Raw genomic sequence first — 22,118 nt, forward strand, 5'->3', positions numbered from 1 at the left:
ACAAAATTAAAAATGCTCTACTTTAACTATAAGATAAATATTACCTCTGATTCTGTATTCACATTACGTGTTGTGACGCCCACAGTATAAATTCCTCCAGTTGAATCTTCATGAATTCTTATATTTGACTTTTTATTTTTTGCATCAATATCACGAGTAGTATCAAATAGGTCAAGAACCTCTTCATTATAGAGCTATCAAAAAGGAATATTAAAAGTTTAACAGAAATTGTCTTCTGGTTATCGTAACACATGCTGTATAATGTTACCTTTCCAACATATGAGAAAGTTTTATATTTCTTCAAAATGACACCTATATTCTTCAAAATTGAGACATAAAAAGATGAGCAATTAAAATTCCAAATATAAATCAATGTCAGATTTATCTACAAGAGTAATAACAATAAATTACTTATTCATAATTGGTAGGTTTAGGACTAACTAAAATGGACTACTCATCAGTGCAAGAAATATACAAAAATTTACAAATACAAGCAAACTCAGATATATGTGCCAAATGTTAACACATTTTTAGAGAAGATTTTAATCATTTGTTACCACTTTAAGTACATCCCCTATTGCCCTGAAATCCTTCTTAACAAGTCTAAAATTAACTCTTAGCATTTTTGCAAGGTCAGTAATAATGCTAATGTTTCTATGGCTAATAGTGGCTAATAGCTTCCTTAGAAGAGGGTACATATACCTATTTTTCTACCAATATGCTTTACTAACATTTTAGAGAGTGAAACGGAAGATGGAAGAATATGGTTTCTTTTCTTTTTCCACAATCATTTACTTGCCTTTTAGGAGAAACACTTAGTCTATTTTGTTTGGCTTTTACTAGAGTTGGAGGTCCATTAAAACCAAGAGTAAGATAATTGATATTACTGATATTACTGTGAATTAAATATTCTTTGAATTAAAAATTCTATGTTGTACCAAATGTTGCTGACTAAAATGTTTCACCAATGATTAAAATGATTAATGTATGCATGAGATGAACTAGAATTAAATACTCTTCTCAACAAGGACTCTGAATTTCAATTCCACCTTCTATTTAACTGCATTACTGTTCAAATCCCAGATGTCCTCTTGCTATTATACTTCTCCAAACAGACAAGATCGTCCTAAATTAACCCAAAAATGTCCCCACCTTTGGACATTACATCAAATCACCTGGCTACCTTACAGGGATACAAATATCTGCAGCCAAATTAGTGCCACAGCATCAGTCCTATTATTCCTTATGCTCTCCCATCCCTTTTGATCTTAGTTGATAAACTTCCAACACTTGGTTGTTGTTGTTGTTGTTCTTACGTGCCATCAACTCACAGCGACCCTATGCACAACAGAACGAAACACTGCCCAGTCTCGGGCCAACCTCACTACTGTTACCACGCTTGAGCCCATTGATGCTGCCACTCTGCCAATCCATCTTGCTGGGGGTCTTCCTCTTTTTCTCTGACCCTCCACCTTACCAAACATGATAACCTGCTCCAGCGACTGGTCCCTCCTAACAATATGTCCAAAGTATGAAAGATGAAGTTTGGTCATCCTGGCCTCCAAGGAGCACTCTGGCTACACTTCTTCCAACACAGATCTGTTGGTTCTTTTGGTAGTACATGGTGTTTTCAGCATTCTCCGCCAACACCATTAACTCAAATGCATCAATTCTACAATCTTCCTTATTCACTGTCCAGCTTTCACATGCATATGACATTATTGAAAATACCATGGCTTGCAGGTGCACCTTAGTCTTCAAGTTGACATCTTTACTCTTCAACACTTTAAAAATATCTAGTGCAGCAGATTTGCCTAATACAATACGCCATTTGATTTCTTGACTGCCGCTTCCGTGTTTTAATGGGTAATTCAAGAAGAATTAAGTCAACAGCTTCAATCTTTTCTCTGCTGATAAGAATGTTGTTTATTGGTCTAGTGAGGATTTTTGTTTTCTTCACATTGAGATGCAATCCATACCAAACGCTGTGGTCTTTGATCTTCATCAGTAAGTATTTTAAGTCCTCTTCACTTTCAGCAAGCAAGGTTGTATCATCTGCATACTGCAGGTTAGTAATGAGTCTTCCTCATTAACACTTGATGAGCCTGCCTAAATTACAAGAGTAATTATAGAGGATAAAGAGAGATTCTGAAATAAACAACTCTTTTTCACTTTGTACACATTGATGAAGTGTTTATAATCTTAAATACCAACATAATTGCCTAAGAATGAGGAATATTTATTACCTATTATTTAATGTGGAGTCCTGGTGTGGTGATGTAGGATAATGTTAATGTTAACATTATGCTAACTGCAAGGTCAGTGGTTCAAATGCAATAGTCACTCCTTGGAAACTCTCTACAGAGTTGCTATGAGTCAGAACCAACTTGATGACACTTGACAACAACAATGTTATCTAATGTTACTTTGGTCAAACAATATTTATTGAGTACCATGTGCCAGGCAATGTATTAGAAACCAAGATTACATAATCATAAGCATTAATGGTTTAAGGACAAGATTTAAAGAATAATGATGGCCCAAGAGACTATTACCTCTAAGAATTGGGCATTCACTTTAAAATCTGGAGGAGGAAGTCCATTTTTAATTGCAGTGTGTTTTTTATCTTCAATACTCTTGAAAAGATGTTTAACGGCACGAGAAATAATACCCTGTTCTTCCTCAGTGATGTTAACGTCAAATCCTGTCCCCATGGTGTATGTTTTTCCAGCTCCAGTCTGAACAGAAGAACACAGAGTAATGAGTACTTAACATTCATAACAATCTCAAATAAGTAATGAAAGTGTGACTGAGTTGATCCTTCTTAAGAGTTATAGTTCACAGAATAATAATTTGGTACTTACTTGTCCATAAGCAAAAACTGTAGCATTATATCCTTCAAAACAACCTTCAATCAGTTTTTCTATAGACTGAGAGTAGATCTGCTCTTGCTGAGAGTCAATGTCAAATACATAGTCAAAAGTAAAGGCTTTATCCTTCCCTAGGAAGACCTGAGGTTCTCCTGGTGTAACAGATGTACAAATATGGCATCCTTCAATCTTTTCTTTGGCAAGCTGTGGCCTTATTCTATGAGAAATAAGAAAAAAAATCAAGTAAACTAAGTAGAACAAACAAAACCAACTCAAGAACTAGAACTTATTAATTCCTGTCAAATCTTTTTAAAACATTAATGTGGCCAATTAATACTCCTTCACATGAAACTTTTAAACAAACTGAGTTATACTGAATCAATTTTCAAGAATTATGAACAAGAATAAAATGTATCTTCAAATATTTGTTCAGATGCAGTAATATTTTTCTTTTATGTTACTGCATCTGAATAAGTATTTAATTTTATTAAGAGGTTTGTTGTTGTTGTTGTTAAGTGCTGTCGAGTCGATTTTGACCCATTGCGACCCTGTATAGGGTTTCCAAGGAGCAGCTGGTGAGCTTGAACCACCGACCTTGCAGTTCAAATGGCTTTGCAGTCTGACACATTAACCCACAGTGTCACACAACATCAAACCAGTTCCAACTTATAGCAACCCTATATAAAGTTTCCAAGAAGCACGTGGTGAATTTGAACCACTGATCTTGCAGTTTAAAACAACCTATGGTCCAGTACATTATCCTGCAACACCACACCAAAAAGACAGTTAATAAATTTTAAAACCAAAATGCTGTTTGTTGTTGATTTTGTTGTTGTTTTAGGTTTCTAAGATGCTAATATACAAAAATGAAAATTTATGGATATAGTACCTACTACCTACATGGCCTTGACATGCCTTTTTTGCAAATTCTTTAGCACTGATTTTTAAATTTATTCAATCATTTCCTTTGTCATCAGAATATGCTTAAGGATATTTTCATGTACTATTGTATGGGAAACCCTGTACAGATCGCTATGAGTCGGAACCGACTCCATGGCACATAACAAAAACACCAACAACATTGTATTGACAGTGTACATTATGAGTCCTATTATGGCGCTAAAGGTTAATACGCTGGACTGCAAGGTTGGTTTGAATCACAAGGTCAGAAATTCACGCTCAACGGGCAGTCCTCAGAAACCCTTAGTGAAATAGCAATCGAGTTGACAGCACTTAACAACAACAAATTATAAGATATAAACAAAACAACTTTTGTAAACAAGGAAATGAAAAAAGAAAGTATAAACAGAAGCTCTAATGTTTTCACAATCTAGTGATTCATCATGTACAAATCCTAGGGTGTCTGACATTTACTTTGAAGACCACAGCACCACACTCACCCTAAGTCCATCTCCATCTACTCCAGATTTTAGCACTTTACTATTCTGTCTTTTCTCATTTTCAAGGCCTGTTTTCCAAGGAGGAAAGTACATACAGAGATATGTTGATTACCAAACAAAATTTAAAAAAAAAAAAAGTCCATTTCCATCAAGTTGATTATGACTCATTGTGACCTTATATAGGGTTTTCAAGACTATAAATCTTTATAGCAGCAGACCATCTCATCATTCTCTAGCAGAGTATCTGGTAGGTTTGAACTGCCAACCTTGTGATTAGCAGCCCAACACTAAACCATAGTGCCACTAGGGCTCCTTATGCTGATTACAGAACCAAAATCTGGCCCCACTCTATTCACTCTATAAACAGAATCATCCTGGACACACATGGGGGTGGTTTCAAGAAAGTCTGTGGAAAAATTCCATTATTTTTCCATTCCATTTTTCCACAAGCTTTTTGAAGGTCCAACATACACACACACACTGATTTCTGCACCTAGATTTTTCTTAAACTTTTTATTGGGGCTTGAATGAGGGTTTACAGAACAGATTATCAGTTTTACATTCAACAAATCATATGCTTTGTTTCATCTCAATTATAATCCCCTCCATAGAATGTTCTAATGGCCCATTGAACTGGTTGCTTCAAATTTTCACCACTCTACTTTCTTTCCACCAGCTGCTCCTCAGAAATTCTATACAAGGTCGTTATGAGTCAGCAAGGTCGTTATGAGTCAGCACTTTACGTTACACACATTTTCTTCCACAAATGGAAAGACCAATAATTCCAGCTTAGAAGACGACCCATGAGCTTTTAAGATTCCAGTTGCTACTCACCAAAGGAGGATGTAGAACATTGTCCATGTGGACTATGTTATGCCAATTGGCTATGGGTGTACCTGAATTTTTAAGAGGTTCCTATTTGCTATGCAGAAGCAATTTAAGGAGAAAAGTCAATACAACCAGGGATAGGATAATATAAAATAACAAGAGCTAAGAAGCAAAGAAATAATTTTAAAGGAATTTAGACTTGAATCCTTATTTTTTAAGATAAAGAACATAGGTCCCAAGAGGTAGCTTAAGTTCATCTATTTAGTAAATATTAACCTATATCTAAGTCCAGCTCTATTGTCTGTAACTCTTCTAATTCATCATCTGGATCTGAACAGATCATAGAAGAATAAAAGAAACAATAATGAAACATCATTGAATCTCTGTAAGCCTGGTTATCTAAAATAGAATTCTATATTAGCCAAAAGTAAAAAATTTTAAGAACAGAATATTTTTAAATGAATGCATCTTTAGTTGAGGACTCTAGACTCATGGAAAGAGAAAGGCTGTATGCTGGCAGCCAGAAGGCAGGCTTGTTTAAATGATGATATATTCCTGAGTATTTCTGTGTATATCACAAAACAAACAAACAAACAAACAAAAAAACCAGAGGGCATAGAAGCAAATACTGTTGAATGATGATATATGGAGGGGACTGTAATCATTGCAATGAAAAGAAATATATTAGGATAAGTGTGAAGCCTATGTTCTCCCTTGTAAACTATCAGTCAACCCACAATAAAAACTTTAAATGTATCTTTATCTTTCCTGTGAGAATCATGGGTCATCATTTTTTTTATTACACCCTCATATTTCCTTGTTTGTTTTATGTAACACAATAATCTACATGAGCTGTCTAGGGACTATGGAAAAAGCAATGGAGTGGCAGTTAGGAGATCTAGGTTCCACTGACACTCTGTCACTCCATTGATAATCATGTACTTTCTCTCAGAGCTCACCTGTGGATAAAAACTGTAATTTCCCTTTCAGGTGTAACACTAATTGACTATAGGATGCTATGTTCCAAAAAATGAGGAAGAGGAAAATAATATTTAGGAACTATCATACAGATTAAAAGTAGCCCTGGTGGTAGAGTGGGCTACATCTATGAGTGGGGCTGCTAATAACAAAGACAACAGTTCAAACCCACCAGCCACTTCGTGGTGAGACTTAGCACCTCCCATACAGATTTATAGTCTCAGAAACTCTAGTGAGCAGTTCTACTGTGTCTTACAGGGTCACTGAATCAAAACTGACTCAATGGCAGTGGGCTTATATGGATAAAATGTCTATTATCATAAATAAAATGGAGGGTTTCTTATAAGAAAATACATCCAAAGACTATAAAAAAAAACAACCCAAAGGAGTAATAATTTAGGCTTTTTTCCCTCCACATATTATTTTAAATGAATAGTTTTTCCCTAAATTTTTATTCTCTTCTTTCCAAACTGCTCGTCTTCTATCCTGCTTCACAAAATCATGGGTGGGGACTGGAGAAACCAAAACAAAGGCCACCATTCTGACGGGGGCCAAGTCAAAAACCAGTGAGTCAAACTTAGTTCCTCCTTTCCCCCTCTTTCTCATATCCAATCTGTGCTCAAGTGTTATTAACCTCAGAGACAGCCCTTAAACTCATCAATTGTTTTCTTTAACCATGAACACCACCCTAATCAAGGCTACCTACCATTATCTCTTAACTAGATTATTGCCAAAGTTTCCTCACAAGTCCTCACATGTAAAATCATGTCTCTCATAAATCTGTCCTACACATTGTAATAACAGTGATCTCTATAAAATATCAAATTGGTTAGGCCACAACCTTTCTTAAAACTTTTCAAGACATCCACATATCCCTCTGTAGTCTCTTCTTTCGCTATACTCCAATGTTGCATTTTGTTGTTACTGGAGGTGGTAGGTGGTTTATTTTAAACCCACTTCATTAACAAGCAATTTTTTCTCTAGCGTCTATGTTTTCAAATACATTATTCCCTTTTCCTAAATTCTCTTCTCCACCTTCTCAGGTCCTAACACTTTTGCCAGCCAGAAAGCTTTACACTCAGTTTTCACTGGGATATCACTTCTTTCAGAAACTTTCCTAATTCTTTAATATGAGTAAGGTGATACTCTTATTTGTGTTACTATGGCATATGGCAATACCTTCATTAAAAACACTATTGCTTACATGAGCTAAATAGGACAGAGGTAAATAATGATGTAAGCACAACCGTGGAACAACAGGCTCAGGGATACAAAGATTGAGGCATGGTTTGAATGTGTAAAAGTGGGGAAATGATGTTAAGATGCTTCACTGTCTTTTGAATCTTGGTTTCCCTTACCTCCTATTGTAAAATAGACACTTGAAGGGGAGAAAAAGAAATAGCCAGAAACATCATCATAGAAAGCTTGTAAGTCTGCCTTCAGCCTATAACTGATTGGAATACCTAAAATGGGGCTAAAACTTGCCCAGTGAAGGAGGCTCCCTGCAGAGCCTATGCATTGCCCAAGACCATAAGTGGAATCCTGATCCCCATCCAGAATCTTCTGAGGTGGGAAATTTCCACTTGGGAGGACAAACAGACCAGCCTGGAGCAGCTAGAAGAACATAAGATACTTCTTGAAAGAAAGACCAGAAGGAAAAAATTAAAAAACAATAACAGCAGTCCAATTGACTACTACAAGAATAAATAAGTTGTTCCCAGAGAGCCATCAAGGCAAGTGGTCAGGTCCCCTCAAAGCAAATGCCCTTCCAAGACTGAAACTCAAGTGGAATACATAAGCAGGCATGTGGTCTTGCTACTGACCACGTTGGTCACCAATAAGGGGAAGTGAGGGAAAAATAGCAATGAAGTTGTGAGCTAAGTCTGACAACATTCAATAGACTCCTGTTAACCTGGATTGAGCCCTGGTTAACCAGCGGTATGACGAGAGCTGGGGCCTCCTGGACCCAGGAGGACTAGAGCGAGCAGAAGCATCCAGCTGATATGAAGTGAGGGGAGATGTACAAGAACACCTACACTTTCAGAGAGTACCCATTTAACCTGGCATCAATGGCTGGATGATCAGAACACAAGTAGAGGAAGAAAGAAGGGGGGGTGGGGAGAGTAACCCACTACAGTTGGATGAACTTGACCTATGCTTGTGAATGCAGTATGACAAAAGAGTGAATAAAACTTTACAGTGAGAATCATTCCCACCCCCTTGGTACACAGGGCCAACAAGGATGGGGAACCAAAACATTGCTACCCAAAATGGGGGGCTACGAAGGCAAGACATGACTGGCTTACTAGCTTTCAAGAGGGAACCTAGTTCCAGAGGGTACAGGGAAAGGTAGACTCTCCACTGAGTTGTTTCCAATCTGTCTGGATGGGGTTGATAAAAGGTGAGGGGGAAAGGACTCCTGTGGCTCAATAGGTTATGACTGCTATCAGGTCTGACAGTGAGTGTTGGAAAGGTAAATGTAAATGTTTGGTAACAAAAGGAGGGGAGTGGCTGATTTTGCAGTCCAGGAGCAGAGATCACTGGAACCATCAAGGAAGAGAGAAAAGCAAAGTGTGGGACCCTGTCTGGGGAGGTACTGACACTAGGGATGGAGGCAGAGATAATGACATTGAGATAAGGAGCGACTGGGGGCTCTGGACTTAGGGAGGGAGAGGGGCTGTGTTCTGGCGACCATGGGGCAGGCGTGTGGGGTGTACCCTTTGGATGTTTGATGATACATGCAGGGGATTGTAATCATTGCAATGAAACATTACATGGATAATATTCTCCCATGTAAACTAACACATAAGTCACAATAAAAACGTAAAAAAACAAAAAAACCACTATGTGCTTAATTTAAGAAAAATGATGTGGCCCTTAGTGATCACTCTGTAAGAACTTACTAAATGTGCTATTTGACAGACACACATACACATGAGCTCTGACTCTGTTCTACAGCTCTTACTTACTCTGTTCTACTCTGTTCTACAGGTGTTCTACTGTTATGTGCTGTGGAGTCGGTTCCGACTCACAGCAACCCTCTGTACAGGGTTTCCGAGGCTGTAAATCTTTACGGAAGCAGAACGCCTCATCTTTCTCCCACGGAACAGCTGGTAGTTTTGAACTGCTCACCTGTGGCTCACAGCCCAATTCGTAACCACTATACTACCAGAGCTCCTTAGGTGTTCTACTAGATGCATTCAAATATGTTAATTTTCACAATGCTGTGAGTAGATAATGTTCACATTCTACAGTGAGGAAACTAGAACCCAGAAAAATCAAGAGACTACCCAGAGGAATACAGTTGGTTAATAGCAGAGCTGGGACTAGATTGCAGTCCCTCTAAGAATCTAAACTCATTGCCATCAAGTCAATTCTGACTCATAGCAATACTGTAGGTCAGAATAGAACTGCCTCTAGAATTTCCAAGGCTATGAATGTTTAGGGAAGAAGACCCATATCTCTTTCTCCCATGGAACACTGGGGGGTTCAAACCACCGACCTTTCATTTAGCAGTGGAGCACCTAATCATTGTGTGCCTCCCAAAAACGCAGTGCTTTCTCCGTCCTTTATAGATCCTGTCCCACATACAACTGATGGGAAAGTTCACAAACCCATGTAATAAAACATGGAAATAAACACAGTTATCTAACTCAAGAAGAACACTGACTGGGCCTCTGTTTGACACCAATGCCTCAGTAGTTAAAAGTAAATTATTATAATCACAGGCTAATTTATTAGGCTATTAAATATTTTAATTTCTTTTTAACATCACAAAGAAGAATTAGACGCCATTTGAACTGAAAAGAGATGACAGCCAATTTTAGAATGCCAGTGTTATTCATAATGTCTTTAACATAATCTCCTATCCTCCATTCATCAGATTATTATCGTTGCTAATGGCAAAGATCATGTTTGATCTTTGCAGCCATCCATTTGCATGGGCAGAGTGGCAGAGTGGCTTTAACAGCTAACAAGATAAGAGGAACTGTTTTCTACTGAACTCAGTCAATGACAGTTTCCCAGCAGGACTAAGAAACTCCTACCTGGGAAGGAATGGTCTCCCTCAAATGCAGGTAATTGGAAGCAGGTAACTTCAAAAGGTTAAGGAGCTCTGGTAACGTAGTGGTTACGAATTGGGCTGCGAACCTTAAGGTCAGCAGTTCGAAACTACCAGCTGCTCCGCGGGAGAAAGATGAGGCTTTCTACTTCCCGTAAAGATTTACACCCTCGGAAACCCTGTACAGGGTCACTATGGGTCGGAACCGACTCGAAGGCACTTAACAACAACAACAACTTCAAAAGGTTAAGGATATGCAACAACTCATCTTTCAAGTTCCCTTCAAAATTAAAGTTTAAAAATTAAACTTTTATCCTTTGTGGGCTATTAACCAGTGGGGTAGGGTCTGAAAGGAGAAAACTGGAAAGTCATACAGAAAAAAGAAATGCAATCTGTAAATTATATGTAAATATTATACCATTTTATATAAGGGACTTGGGCATCCACAGATTTTTATATCCACTGGGGTCTTGGAACCAGTCCCCCACAGGACAACAACGCACACAAATACATATATTGCTATGCAGAGATGATCAAGATGAATAATGTTACATCTCTAGTAGCAAAGAAAAGTCATATTCCAAAACTGAGTTTTCAATAATAAATAAGCAAGTTTCATTGTGCTAGAAGTATAATATATTTTGCTTTTCATACCAATACAGAGTGCAATAAGATCTATGATGGGAATTTAAATTCTTTCAATATTATTATTATTTAGCTGCCTCCATATGCAGTTGTTGGTAAATGCTGTCAAGCTGATTTTGGCTCATAGTGACCCTGTATAGAGTTTCCAAGGAGTGGCTGGTGGGTTAAAATTACCAACTTTGCAGTTAACAGTCTACTTGTCCTACAGAGCTACATCAGGACTCCATATAGCTATAAGGAAATTTCATTCAGAAATAAATAGAACTAAATTCTTGCGTGGCAGTTCCTTTTAAAAATAAAAGTAAATTGTTATTGTATAATTTGTTATTATATTGAATAAAATTAAACTGACTAGAATGTTGACAAATGACTAATCAATGATCTATAGTTACTGGAGAATGCTGATTGAAGAGAAATAAATATTGCTAGGCATTTCAAACTCACCAGCTACTCCCAGGAAACCCTATACAGGACAGGGTCGCTATGAATCGGAACCAACTTGATTGCATTCAACAACAACAATTATAATTTACAATCTCCTGGGACTTGTGCAGTCATCCTTTTTTTTTTTTCCTCAATCGGTAGAGAAGCCCTAACGTTACCCAGTAACCTAAATCCAAGGATGCAGACAATCAAACCTTTATTTATAAACACATGATGTATTTATCGTATATTCCAAGTTTCCTTTCACACCCTTAACTCTCTCTGTTTATGAAAAGTATGACAAATGATAAGGGTTGTTTTTGTTTTTGTTTTTTGTTCATTATTAGTCAAATTATTTTCTTCAACACAGAAAGAGAGTAATACAAAACATCTTCCTTTTTGCAGTTGACTGTTGCTGATTTCATATCCTGTTAGAAAGTGTGGTTTCATATATGTGATAGTTTTCCATTACCTAAATGTCTTTGTAAACTCTCTCTTCTTTTGCTTGAGTTATTCTGATCTCATCCCCACGTGATTGTGGTTCTTCTCCAGTTTACTTAATAATCTGACCTGATTCCCACTTTGTGTAGTTCTTTTACTTTCAGCTATCTGTAACTAGCCCACTTGGCACTTAGTTAAAACCTTTGTTCTTCCTACATAAAACACCAATAAAAATCTGTTGCCTGTACAGATAATTTGCCTTTTTTGTTTATCTCATTTTTAGTGTCTTGGATGATCATTATATTGGATGCTACTTATGAGTATTTCATTTTATTTCTAAATATTAATTATATCTTACTAATTTTCTACCTTCCATTCTCTAAAAATTAGAACAACTGTCATTTTGTCACCATTACCAAGTCACTGGCGTATCTGGTCCCTTTCTGATCCTCCTCTAGTTACTCTCAGTTAGTAGACACCAAATCAAGGAAGCATCTGTCCTAGTTTAATCTTCCACCTTCTATTCTAGAAAAGTTTCTGACACACCATAGAAACTTGTTACACTATTTGTGGCCTTACTGATTGTGTTCCTAAGGGATCAGGAACTATATAAATAATAAATAAGTAGGTGCACAAAAAAGAAATTCTCTCTCTCTAAAAGGCTCTATAATTACACTGATGGTTGATGGGAAGGGAAGTATTTCTCCAAGAAAGAAACTCACCTCATTAATTCCATTAGTGAATTTTACTGATTCAGCAAAAAGCCTAAGAACAATAAGACACAGCAACATGTACCAGGTACCAGGAAATATATGCTTCTGTGAATGACAGAGGAGGCAGGTAAAAAGAGCCTCACTTTTTAATCTATTAATGATTAATCACTTTTAAGAATTACCCAGAAATCATATCCTAATCTATGTAATTACCTCTACATCTTATTGCTTTATTCTTGTGTAGTCCACCTGACTCAAGTTTATTCTTACTCAATACCAACAAAAGATATTCATGGTAATTTCTATTTTCAATTAAGACACTCAATACTTAGTATATATAGAGTATGTTTAGGAATGCAATCCCTAAATTAAGCATCTCATCCTTGTACTTATAGAACCACTTGAAAAACAAAGATAATTTCTGTCAAATACAATCCTATAGCAGCTCAGTCCTATAGCAGCTCACTAGAGAAAGAGAATAGTGTGACACTGTGCATCTTTCCTTTGATTTTTCACTTCCATGTCTCCTACCTTGTTATCCTTATGACTCAGTAAGGATACAATACTTTGAAAAAAGCTGTTTCTTAAATGAGGAAACTAGTATCTTTCAAAAGGAAATGCATTATGCAACTTCCTGAAATAGTTCACATAGCCTGACAAGGTAAAAACTAACAAACCACTCTGATTGCATCAATTCTGACTCATAGTGACTGTGATAGCCAACTTGACTGGGCTAGAATTCACAGTGACTTGGTGGATAAAATGTAGTGATTCCCATGGTGAGATCTAATATGGTGTAATCAACTCTATGATGAGGTCAGCTATGAGCAGCCAACCAATTGAAAGAAAGTTTCCTCAGGTATATGGCCTCCTTCCAGTATATTAGACATTCAAGCAAAGCTTGCTAGCTCTCTGCTAGGTCTGGATCTGGCTTCTGGCTCATCTTCTGACCTCCAGATCTTTGTACTTGAAACAGTGGCCTGCTCTATTACCTGTTGATCCTAGGAAACATCAGCAGCCTGCCTTCTTGCCTGCTGGACCTGCCTGCTTGCCTGCCTGCCTACTTGCCTATTACCTGCCTACCTATCAGACCTGCCTGCCTGGCTGCTGAACCTGCCTGCTGTCTGACCTACCAATCTTGGTTCATCAGACCCAGAGTTGGGACTCTCCTACCCTTGATATAAACTTCTATGTGATCCAATTCCTTAATATAGATATAGATATAAATATATAAAGATATATATATATATAATTTCACTGGTTTTGTTTCTCTAGAAAACCCAGCTTAATACAGTGGCCCTATAGTGTTTGAACTGTAAGATCTGCAGCTCAAGCTCACCAGCTGCTCCTCGGAAACCCTATACAGGGTCTCTATGGGTTGGAACCGAATCGACGGCACTTAACAACAATAGTGAAATGGAGGCATTGAGAAATTGGGGGACCTGAAAGGATTTTGGCTTAGCCAAAGTAAAATGGAACACAAACAGCCATCTTAGTGTAACAGCTATAGTTAAAATTTAACAACCTCCCTAAATATAAACCATCCTCCCTAACTACTTTTCCCTAACTACCTTTCATAATCAATCATTTCCTTTTAATCTCTGAAATAGTACTTTTGGTCCTAATGAGAAAGGCAACTTCCCTGCTGAGAGCAAAGGTAAAATCAGCAAAAAATGAACTATGTCCAGGATGAGACCATGCCATGTTAAGCATGACCACCTTAACAACTTATATGGAAAGACAATACAATATCTGACCATAAGTTCCATAACCCTGATATTCTTTCCCCTTAAATGTCTCATGCTACCCTCCAGTCAGGGAGGCAGATCTGGGAGATCCCTGCTCCCCTGTCTTTCTATGTATCAATACTCAATAAACTCTTTGTTTTTAGCTCTGAACCCTATCTCTGAGTATTGGCTGCCCCTGCAACAGGCAATAAAAGTCCTTTTTTTGTGGTTACAATAAGACAGAGTAGAACTGCTTCATAGAGTTTCCAAGGCAGCTACATCTTCCTCCCTCCAACTGGCTGGTGATTCAGTATGACCAAGTGCTTTAAACATTGCACCACCAGGACTCAAAGTAAAGCAGAAAGTAGCAAAGTTCTGGATTCAGGGAAAAAAGATCAGTCCATATGGCCCTACAGTTAACCTTTTGCAAACTCTGGAGCTTTCTTCTATAGCTTCACTCCCAAAAATAGAAAGGCACCAAAAACCTTAGAAAGTTTTTTTTTATTTTCTTCTTCTTTTAGAAAGAAAGGGGCAATTACAGGAATGACTTGACAACACTGTCCATTGTCTAAAGTGCTCATATAGTTTCTGTGGTTCAGGTGGCTATACTTGGTGGTGCATCTATAACTCTAAGCCTTTAGAATATTTTCTAAATATTTCCTTTTGTCAACAATCCCTGTGGAGTACCTACTAAACGCAAAACAGTGTGTAAGACAAATATTTTTTAAAATGAAATAAAACAACCTTAGAGAGTATACCCATGGGAAAGAGAGAAAAACACATATAGCTAGGAGAAAAATTTAAATGTATTCCATGAAATATTATAATCAAAGGAAAAATAGAACAGAGACTAGCCAGAAGGCAGGGAGAGATGTATAAGAAATTATATTTGACCCAGATTTCAAAAGGTGGTTAGAATTTTCCAGACTCAGACTGAAAAGGGCCCTGGTGTGGCACTGTTGTTGATAAGCACTGGATAGTTAACTACAAGATTGGCTGTTCAAACCCATCAGCCACTCTCAGAAACCCTATACAGGATTGGCAAGAGTCGGAACCAACCACAAAAGCACATAGCAAAAACAAAGGAAGAAAAACACAAGATAAAGACAAAGATCCTGCAAGTGCAGTTGCTCCCTGTTATGACATAATCCTTTGTGAAACAAGCATCAGGATAAGGGTTACTAGATTAGGAATGTTTTATTAAGTATATTAGCTAAAAATGTGTTATCAGAAAGCAGATTTTTAGTTTTCCAGTCTAAATCAATTTCTTCACTCATTTCACTTTACTTTGTGCCCTGGGAAACTGACTTTCATGGGCAGCAAAAATGGCCTTCCTAGTCCTCAGATTTCTAGTTAGAATCAGTGAATGGGAGGCACCAGCAGGCCACTGTAGAGTAGGAGAAGAAAGGGTCAAGGAATATTTATATTCTTCTGGTTTCTTCCCTGTCAAGTTCCACTGCTTGGTGTGTCCTTCTGGTAAAACCACAACTCCTACTTCTTACTTCTATAGCTAATAGTCTCCTTATTGTTACTAATGTTGCATCTTCCCTTGTAATTTCCCATAAAGCTGTCCATCTTCTAACACACACTCCCAAATTATCTTTCTTAATGTGCTGTTTCCTGCCAGGATCCTGACCAAATTAGGTTAGTCTCAGGAAATGGCAACAACCTTTTTTTAGCGCTGTCACTGTGCCACCATTTCTTTCCCTAATGTCTGCCTTGAGCATTAAATTTCTTTAAAATCCAAAACCCAAACCCACTGCCATCGAATTGATTTTGACTGATAGTAACCCTAAGGTTCCCAAGACTAAATCTTTACAGGAGCAGCTAGCCTCATCTTTCTCCCTCGGGGCAGCTGATGGGTTTGATTCACCAACCTTATGGTTAGTAGTCCAGTTCTTATCTTACAGCAACACCAGGGCTTCTTAAGCTTTTTAAATAACTATCTAGATAGGATCAAATTGACAAGAGTAACTTGAAAGATTAGATAAGAAGCTTATGGTTTATGTTATTGGGGGAGGAACAACTCAGAGATGAAAGGTGGAAATGTTTGCACAGTTTGAAGAATGTAATCCGCATCACTAAATAATACATGTGTGCTGCTGCTGTTGTGAAGTGCTGTGGAGTTGGTTCCAATCCATAAGGACCCTGTATAGGGTTTACAAGGAGCAGCTGGTGAGCTTCCAGTGCTGACCTAGCAGTTCAAACGGTTTTGCAGTCTGGTGCATTAACCCACAGCGCCACACCAGAGCTCATACATGTAGAAACTGTTAAGTTGGTACATGCTTTGTTGTATATAATGTCAACAGCAACAGAAAAATAAATAAAATTTTAAAAAGAAGAAAGCAAACAGCCAAGCTGCCGATTGAGAGAAGTGCTTTGAGTAGCTAAGAGATGTCCTCAGGCAACATCTAGCAAGAAAATGAGGGCCTCAGTTCTATAACAGCAAGAAACTGCATGCTAACAAACTGAATGGGTTTGGAAGAGGAACCAACCACCAGATAACAATTGTAGCCCTGAAGACACCTTGACTGCAGCCTTGTGAGTCCTGAGCAGAGGATCAGCTAAACCTTGCCTACAATCTTAATCTGTAAAAAGTGTGATATAATCCACATGTGTTTCTAAATTGTTAAATTTGTGTTAATCTGTTACACCAGCAATAGAAAAACTATTACAGAATGATACCTAACAATACTACCACTTCAAGATCATAATCACTAAAACTACTGCTATGTAATTTTGAAGTCTGTACAGTCACATGACTGTTCTCTGGCATATTACATTGACAGTAATAAAAAAGTAAAAACAGCTTCATTCATGACACCATTAATCTCTCTGACCATTTGCAAATTACAAATTACCAACTGTATTTCTTGAAACAAAATTCTTTGACTTCTGAATCCCTGAATTAAATTTTTGACAATATACTGTAGTTTCTGAATGTCCTGAAATAAAAACAAACGATATTAAAAAAACTAAATTAAATTAAAAGAATGGTTTCCATCCAAAGTATAATTTTCTATGATTCTTCATGTCAGAAGCAATTATATTACACAACAGTAGTCTGTATGGTAAGGATGTTGATAACCTCCATACTTGGTTCCACAATTACTTAACTTGAGTTTTCAGATTTTTCTGTTTATATTTTCTACTAGGAGGTTGGGATATTTTCCTCTGGTATCAGTCATTGCTACCTCTGAATACAAATTATGATACAAGCAGAAATGAATCAGTGTCAGTTTAATAATACCCACCCCCACCAAAACAGCCAAAAATATAAAGTCAAAAAATACAGGAGGTCTCTAGACCAAATCACACTCAACCCACTGTGATCAACTGCTCCTTAGGGGTTGTGAGTCTGTAAATCTTTCTGGGATCAGCTAGCCTCCTCTTTCTCTTGAGGAGTGGCAGGTGGGTTTGAAATGTAGGCCTTTAGTTCAGCAGCCCAATGCTTACCCCACAGTGCCACCAGAGCTTCTCTAGAAGCTAGACACAGCAAACAGAGCCTCCCCTAGAGTCTACCGAAGTAATGCAGTCCTGCCAATCCATTTTAGGACCTTTGGCCTCTAAAACTGTAAGAGAATATATTTAAGTTGTTTTAGGCCATGAAATGTATGTCAAATTGTTATATCAACAACAGGACATTAAATGCCCTTAGGTTCTTTAAATAGTATGATTAGGGAGACTATATACTTTGCTGTCTCAATTAGGTTACTTTTGAAAGTTAATGATCATTTCAGGACAGCAGTCATAAACTAAGACTAGCCCTGATAAACTGAGAGATGTCTTCAGCCTACTCATGGTCACAGACAGCAGAAAATCCAAACAAATGATTACAATGTACACTTCAGCTCAAAATGAGGAAAACACTTTTTAACAACCAAATGAAAATACATGGATTGCCTTAGTAGGTAGGGAGGTCCCCACAGTCACTACTGACAACAGATGAGGTAAATTAATGGTTATCAAACCAGCCTGCATGACAGAATCATGGTAATTTTCAATGTGTTTATTTATTTTGTTATGTTTCCAATCCATAGTCCCAGGCCCCACCCCAGACTACTGAATCAGAATTTCCAGGGGTGGGGCCCAGAATCTATATTTTTAATTAGCTCTCCAAGTGCTTCTAGCGGTGGGAGCCCAGCACCAAACTTTGGAAGCCGTGATGTGATGAACACTCTATTTTGGTATCAGAGTTCCCCTCCCCTAGAATGTCCACATACACACATATAAGAATACCACTGCCCCCACTGCCTGGTTTCCCACCAAGTACAATCTAGCCTGAAATCCAATATACGAATTGCTGTTCTGACTCATAGCGGCCCTATTCAGGGTTTTTGAGGAGCAGCTGGTGGGTTTGAACAGCTGATCTTACAGTTAGCAGTCCAGTGCTTATCCTACAGTGCCACACCAGGAGTGTGTGTGTGTGTGTGTGTGTGTGTGTGTGTGTGTGTGTGTGTGTGTATATATATATAGAGAGAGAGAGAGAGAGAGAGAGAGAGAGAGAGTTATATACATACACACATAAACAAAGCACTCCTACTGGAGGGTCCCTGGGAGTCCTCACCCTAGGCCTCTCCCTCAGTAGTCCTTAATGTTCCTCCTTCATGAAATTTCAGGGTATCTTTGAAACAATCCAAGCCTCTGCTTCAATAGAAATGAGCAACTTTGTTGGAGTTTGTGAAGTTCATCAATCTGGCCTCATGATACAACTTTGTAACACATTGCCTTTTTTTGGCCTTCAGCTGGTCTGTGGGAAGGTACCTCAAATTGAAGGTGGAGTAGGGTGAAGAATCTGTCTTCTATCACTCTATTTTAAGCATGTTTTGCTTCTTTATTTGGTAAAATTTTATTTTAAGAAAGAAACAATTTGGAGTTCAAAAGAGAAATTTGAAAACCATTACTATAGAGGAAATTCCTGCAGATAGGGATGCACCTAAAGGTCCCTCATATACCAACTCTAAAATTCTAAAAACTTCATATGGTGATGATCATAAGAATGATTGCAGGTAATCTGGTTCCCAATAAGGTAAATGCATAAATTATGTTGAGAGAGCAAGGCTGAACTTCCCAGCTCACCTTTTGTTTAATTTTTTTTTTTTAAGATACTACTGCAATGAGGAATGCTTAATGATCCTGCAGACTTAGATTTTTTTTTAAAAATTTTCTTACACTGTATTTGAATTTACTCTATGAAGCAACTCTTAGATCTTATATCCACATAGTTGCTAAGTATTATGACACGACACTGAACAGAGAGTGTCAATGTAACTCAGAATATAAACAGATTACGTAAACAATAATAAAAATATCAAAAGCAACTCCCCCAAGACAAACAGCTAGCTACCCTTTTTTTTGTTCCTAATAATACACACCATGCAATAGCAGGTGAAATGAAATTACCTGCACTGTAGGATAAAGCACTGGACCAAAAGGTTGACTTGAACTGCAAGTTAGGCAGTTCAAACCCACCAGCCACTCTTTGGAAACCCTATAAAGAGTTGCTATGAATAGGAACCAACTCAACAGCACTAACAACAACAACATCATCAATGAAATTAACTTAGCTCACAACTAAACTTTCATACTTTAATTTGTCTCACTGTTTTAGACATTAAATTTTCTTTTTAGAAAGTCAACCAAAAACATCAATCAAGAAGCTTTATATTATTACTTTGTGACATATCAGGACTGGGACAAGTAAATAGCACCATCCATACAATTTTCACCCATTTAATTTGGTTCATTAACTTTAAACATCTTTTTTCAATGGGAAAAAAATTGAGAAGACATGGGATGAGATTCAAAGAAAATTAAAAGATCCTGACAACTGGTCACAAACAGGTATCTCACAAAGCTAGCTTTTAATGTACCAGAAAAACATTAGAAAATAGATTATCTTTGGCAAATACACAAAATACATTTAATCCTCTTCTTGATTTGAAGGTCAGAGGAAACAGACAAATCTCATCCATTAGAATAGATACAAAAGAGTTAGGAACTACATTTGTACATTCTGAGAAAACAATCTGATTAGGTATTGAATAAAAATGACATTAGAGACATTGTATCACAATGAGCTGTCTAAGCCATTAGCTTCCCTTTCTGGCATAAGACCAATGTCTAGTAGCAGATGATAAAGGTTCCAGCTTTATCGATAAAATTCTGTCCCAAATAAAGGACAGCTGATGCTGATTTAACCCTAACAATTAAAGGTTTCTAAAAAAATCAGTCTAGATTCAACTTAAATCATTTATTAGGTGTTTATATTTAAAACAGCAATGCTAAGCATTGCTAGGGAAATAAAGATGAATAAACCTTAAGGTCATGACAAAGATTTTATTCAAGACCAATACAAAAATGACCAATTCAATGATACACTGTTAAACACCAAAAGAGAGACTTAGGACAGTACTTCTCAACCTTTAATGTGTATAAGAGTCACAGAGTTATTGTTAAATGCTGCCAAGTCAGTTCAGACTATATATCAACCACAAATAGGGTTTCCAAGGAGCAGCTGCTCTGGTAGCGTAGTGGTTACGAATCGGGCTGCGAACTGCAAGGTCAGCAGTTCGAAACTACCAGCTGTTCCGCAGGAGAGCTTTCTGCTCCCGTAAAGATTTACAGCCCTCGGAAACCCTGTACAGGGTCGCTATGAGTTGGAACCGACTCCACTGCACATAACAACAACCTTATGATCCAGTGCTTTATCCTACAGCACCACACCAGGACTCCAAGTCACAGAGTTGTTGTTGTTGTCAAGTGCCGTCAAGTAGGTTCCGATCCATAGTGACCCTCTAGAGGGTTTCCAAGGAGCGATTGGTGAGCTTGAACCACCAACTTTGCAGTTCAAACTGACTTTGCAGTCTAGCTCATTAACGCACAGCGCCACAGAGAGAGCACATAAAATTAAATATTTTGGAAACAAGTGTAAATTGCTACAATTTGATGAACTTGACCTATACTTATAGAGGTAGTAGCTCAAAATACCAACAGAGAGGGAAGGAGTTTTCATATCAAGTATCAATCTTATCCCCTCTGTATACAGGGTAGATAGGGATGGGCAACTTAGACATTAGCTGCCTAAGATGAGGGGCCGATAAAGGCATGAAGTGACTGATTTACAAGGTTTCAAGAGGGAGTTTAACTTAAGAGTGTGGGGGGGAAGACAGAGTCCCCAATGAATAGTTTTCATCTTGTCTAGATGGGTCTGGTTAAAGAGATGGGGATAAGATGTCTTATGATTCAATAGTGAGTAATTATTATCATGACTAATTGTGACTCTCACAATTGTAAAAGTAGAAGTTTTGCAACAAAATCGGGGGAGTAGTTAATCTTACAGTCCAGAAACAGAGGACCCTAGGACCATCAAGGGAGAAGAGCACAAATGGAATGCGGGACCTTTTCCAGAGAAGCAGCAACACCAGAGATGGAGGCAGAGATGGGGACATGGAGAAATGGAACAGCTAAGGACTCTAGATTCATGGAAAGAGAAAGGCTGAGTGCTGGCAGCCAGGAGGCAGGCTTGCAGAATGCCCTTTGGTTGTATAATTATTATGTATTCCTGAGTGTTTTGGTGTACATTCCCCCTCCTCCCTGCAAAAACAAACAAACAAACAACAACAACAAAAAGCAGAGGGAATGGAAGCAAACACTGTTGACTGATGATGTACGGAGGAGATAATAATCATTGCAATGAAAGGATGTTCTCCCATGTAAACTGTCACTCAGTTCACAATAAATGAATAAATAAATAAAGACGCTGATGAATTAGAACTTGGGGGAGGGTTTGAGTGAGACGTGAGAATCTGCATTTTTAAGCTGCAGATGATACCACTTTGTGATACAGGACCTGTAAGTAAAAAGAAGGAAGATATTACACCAAGACAGAACAAGGAAGACAGCACAGTCATGACAGGGAGGTGGAAGATGATATTTCAGAGGACTGGTGTGGTGCTGTGGGTTAATGCGCTGGACTGCAAAGTCATTTGAATCTCAAGGTGAGTGGTTCAAGCTCACCAGTTACTCCTTGG

The 22,118-nt window shown here is 37.8% G+C and overlaps 1 protein-coding gene across 4 annotated transcripts in view; it reads right to left on the bottom strand.

Moving 5' to 3' along the window:
• Positions 1–22,118, bottom strand: part of KIF21A (kinesin family member 21A) — a 196,032-nt gene that overhangs the window by 96,203 nt on the left and 77,711 nt on the right. For all 4 annotated transcript variants that reach the window (XM_006865296.1, XM_006865295.1, XM_006865294.1 and 1 more), the window contains exons 2-4: positions 2,865–3,087; positions 2,556–2,738; positions 45–194 (exon numbers count right to left, since the gene is read on the bottom strand). In XM_006865296.1, the coding sequence (XP_006865358.1) occupies positions 45–194; positions 2,556–2,738; positions 2,865–3,087 (556 nt within the window). The remainder of the gene's footprint in view (positions 1–44; positions 195–2,555; positions 2,739–2,864; positions 3,088–22,118) is intronic.

The sequence above is a fragment of the Chrysochloris asiatica genome, unplaced genomic scaffold (assembly GCF_000296735.1).
Source record: "Chrysochloris asiatica unplaced genomic scaffold, ChrAsi1.0 scaffold00077, whole genome shotgun sequence".
NCBI classification, from domain to species: Eukaryota; Metazoa; Chordata; class Mammalia; order Afrosoricida; family Chrysochloridae; genus Chrysochloris; species Chrysochloris asiatica.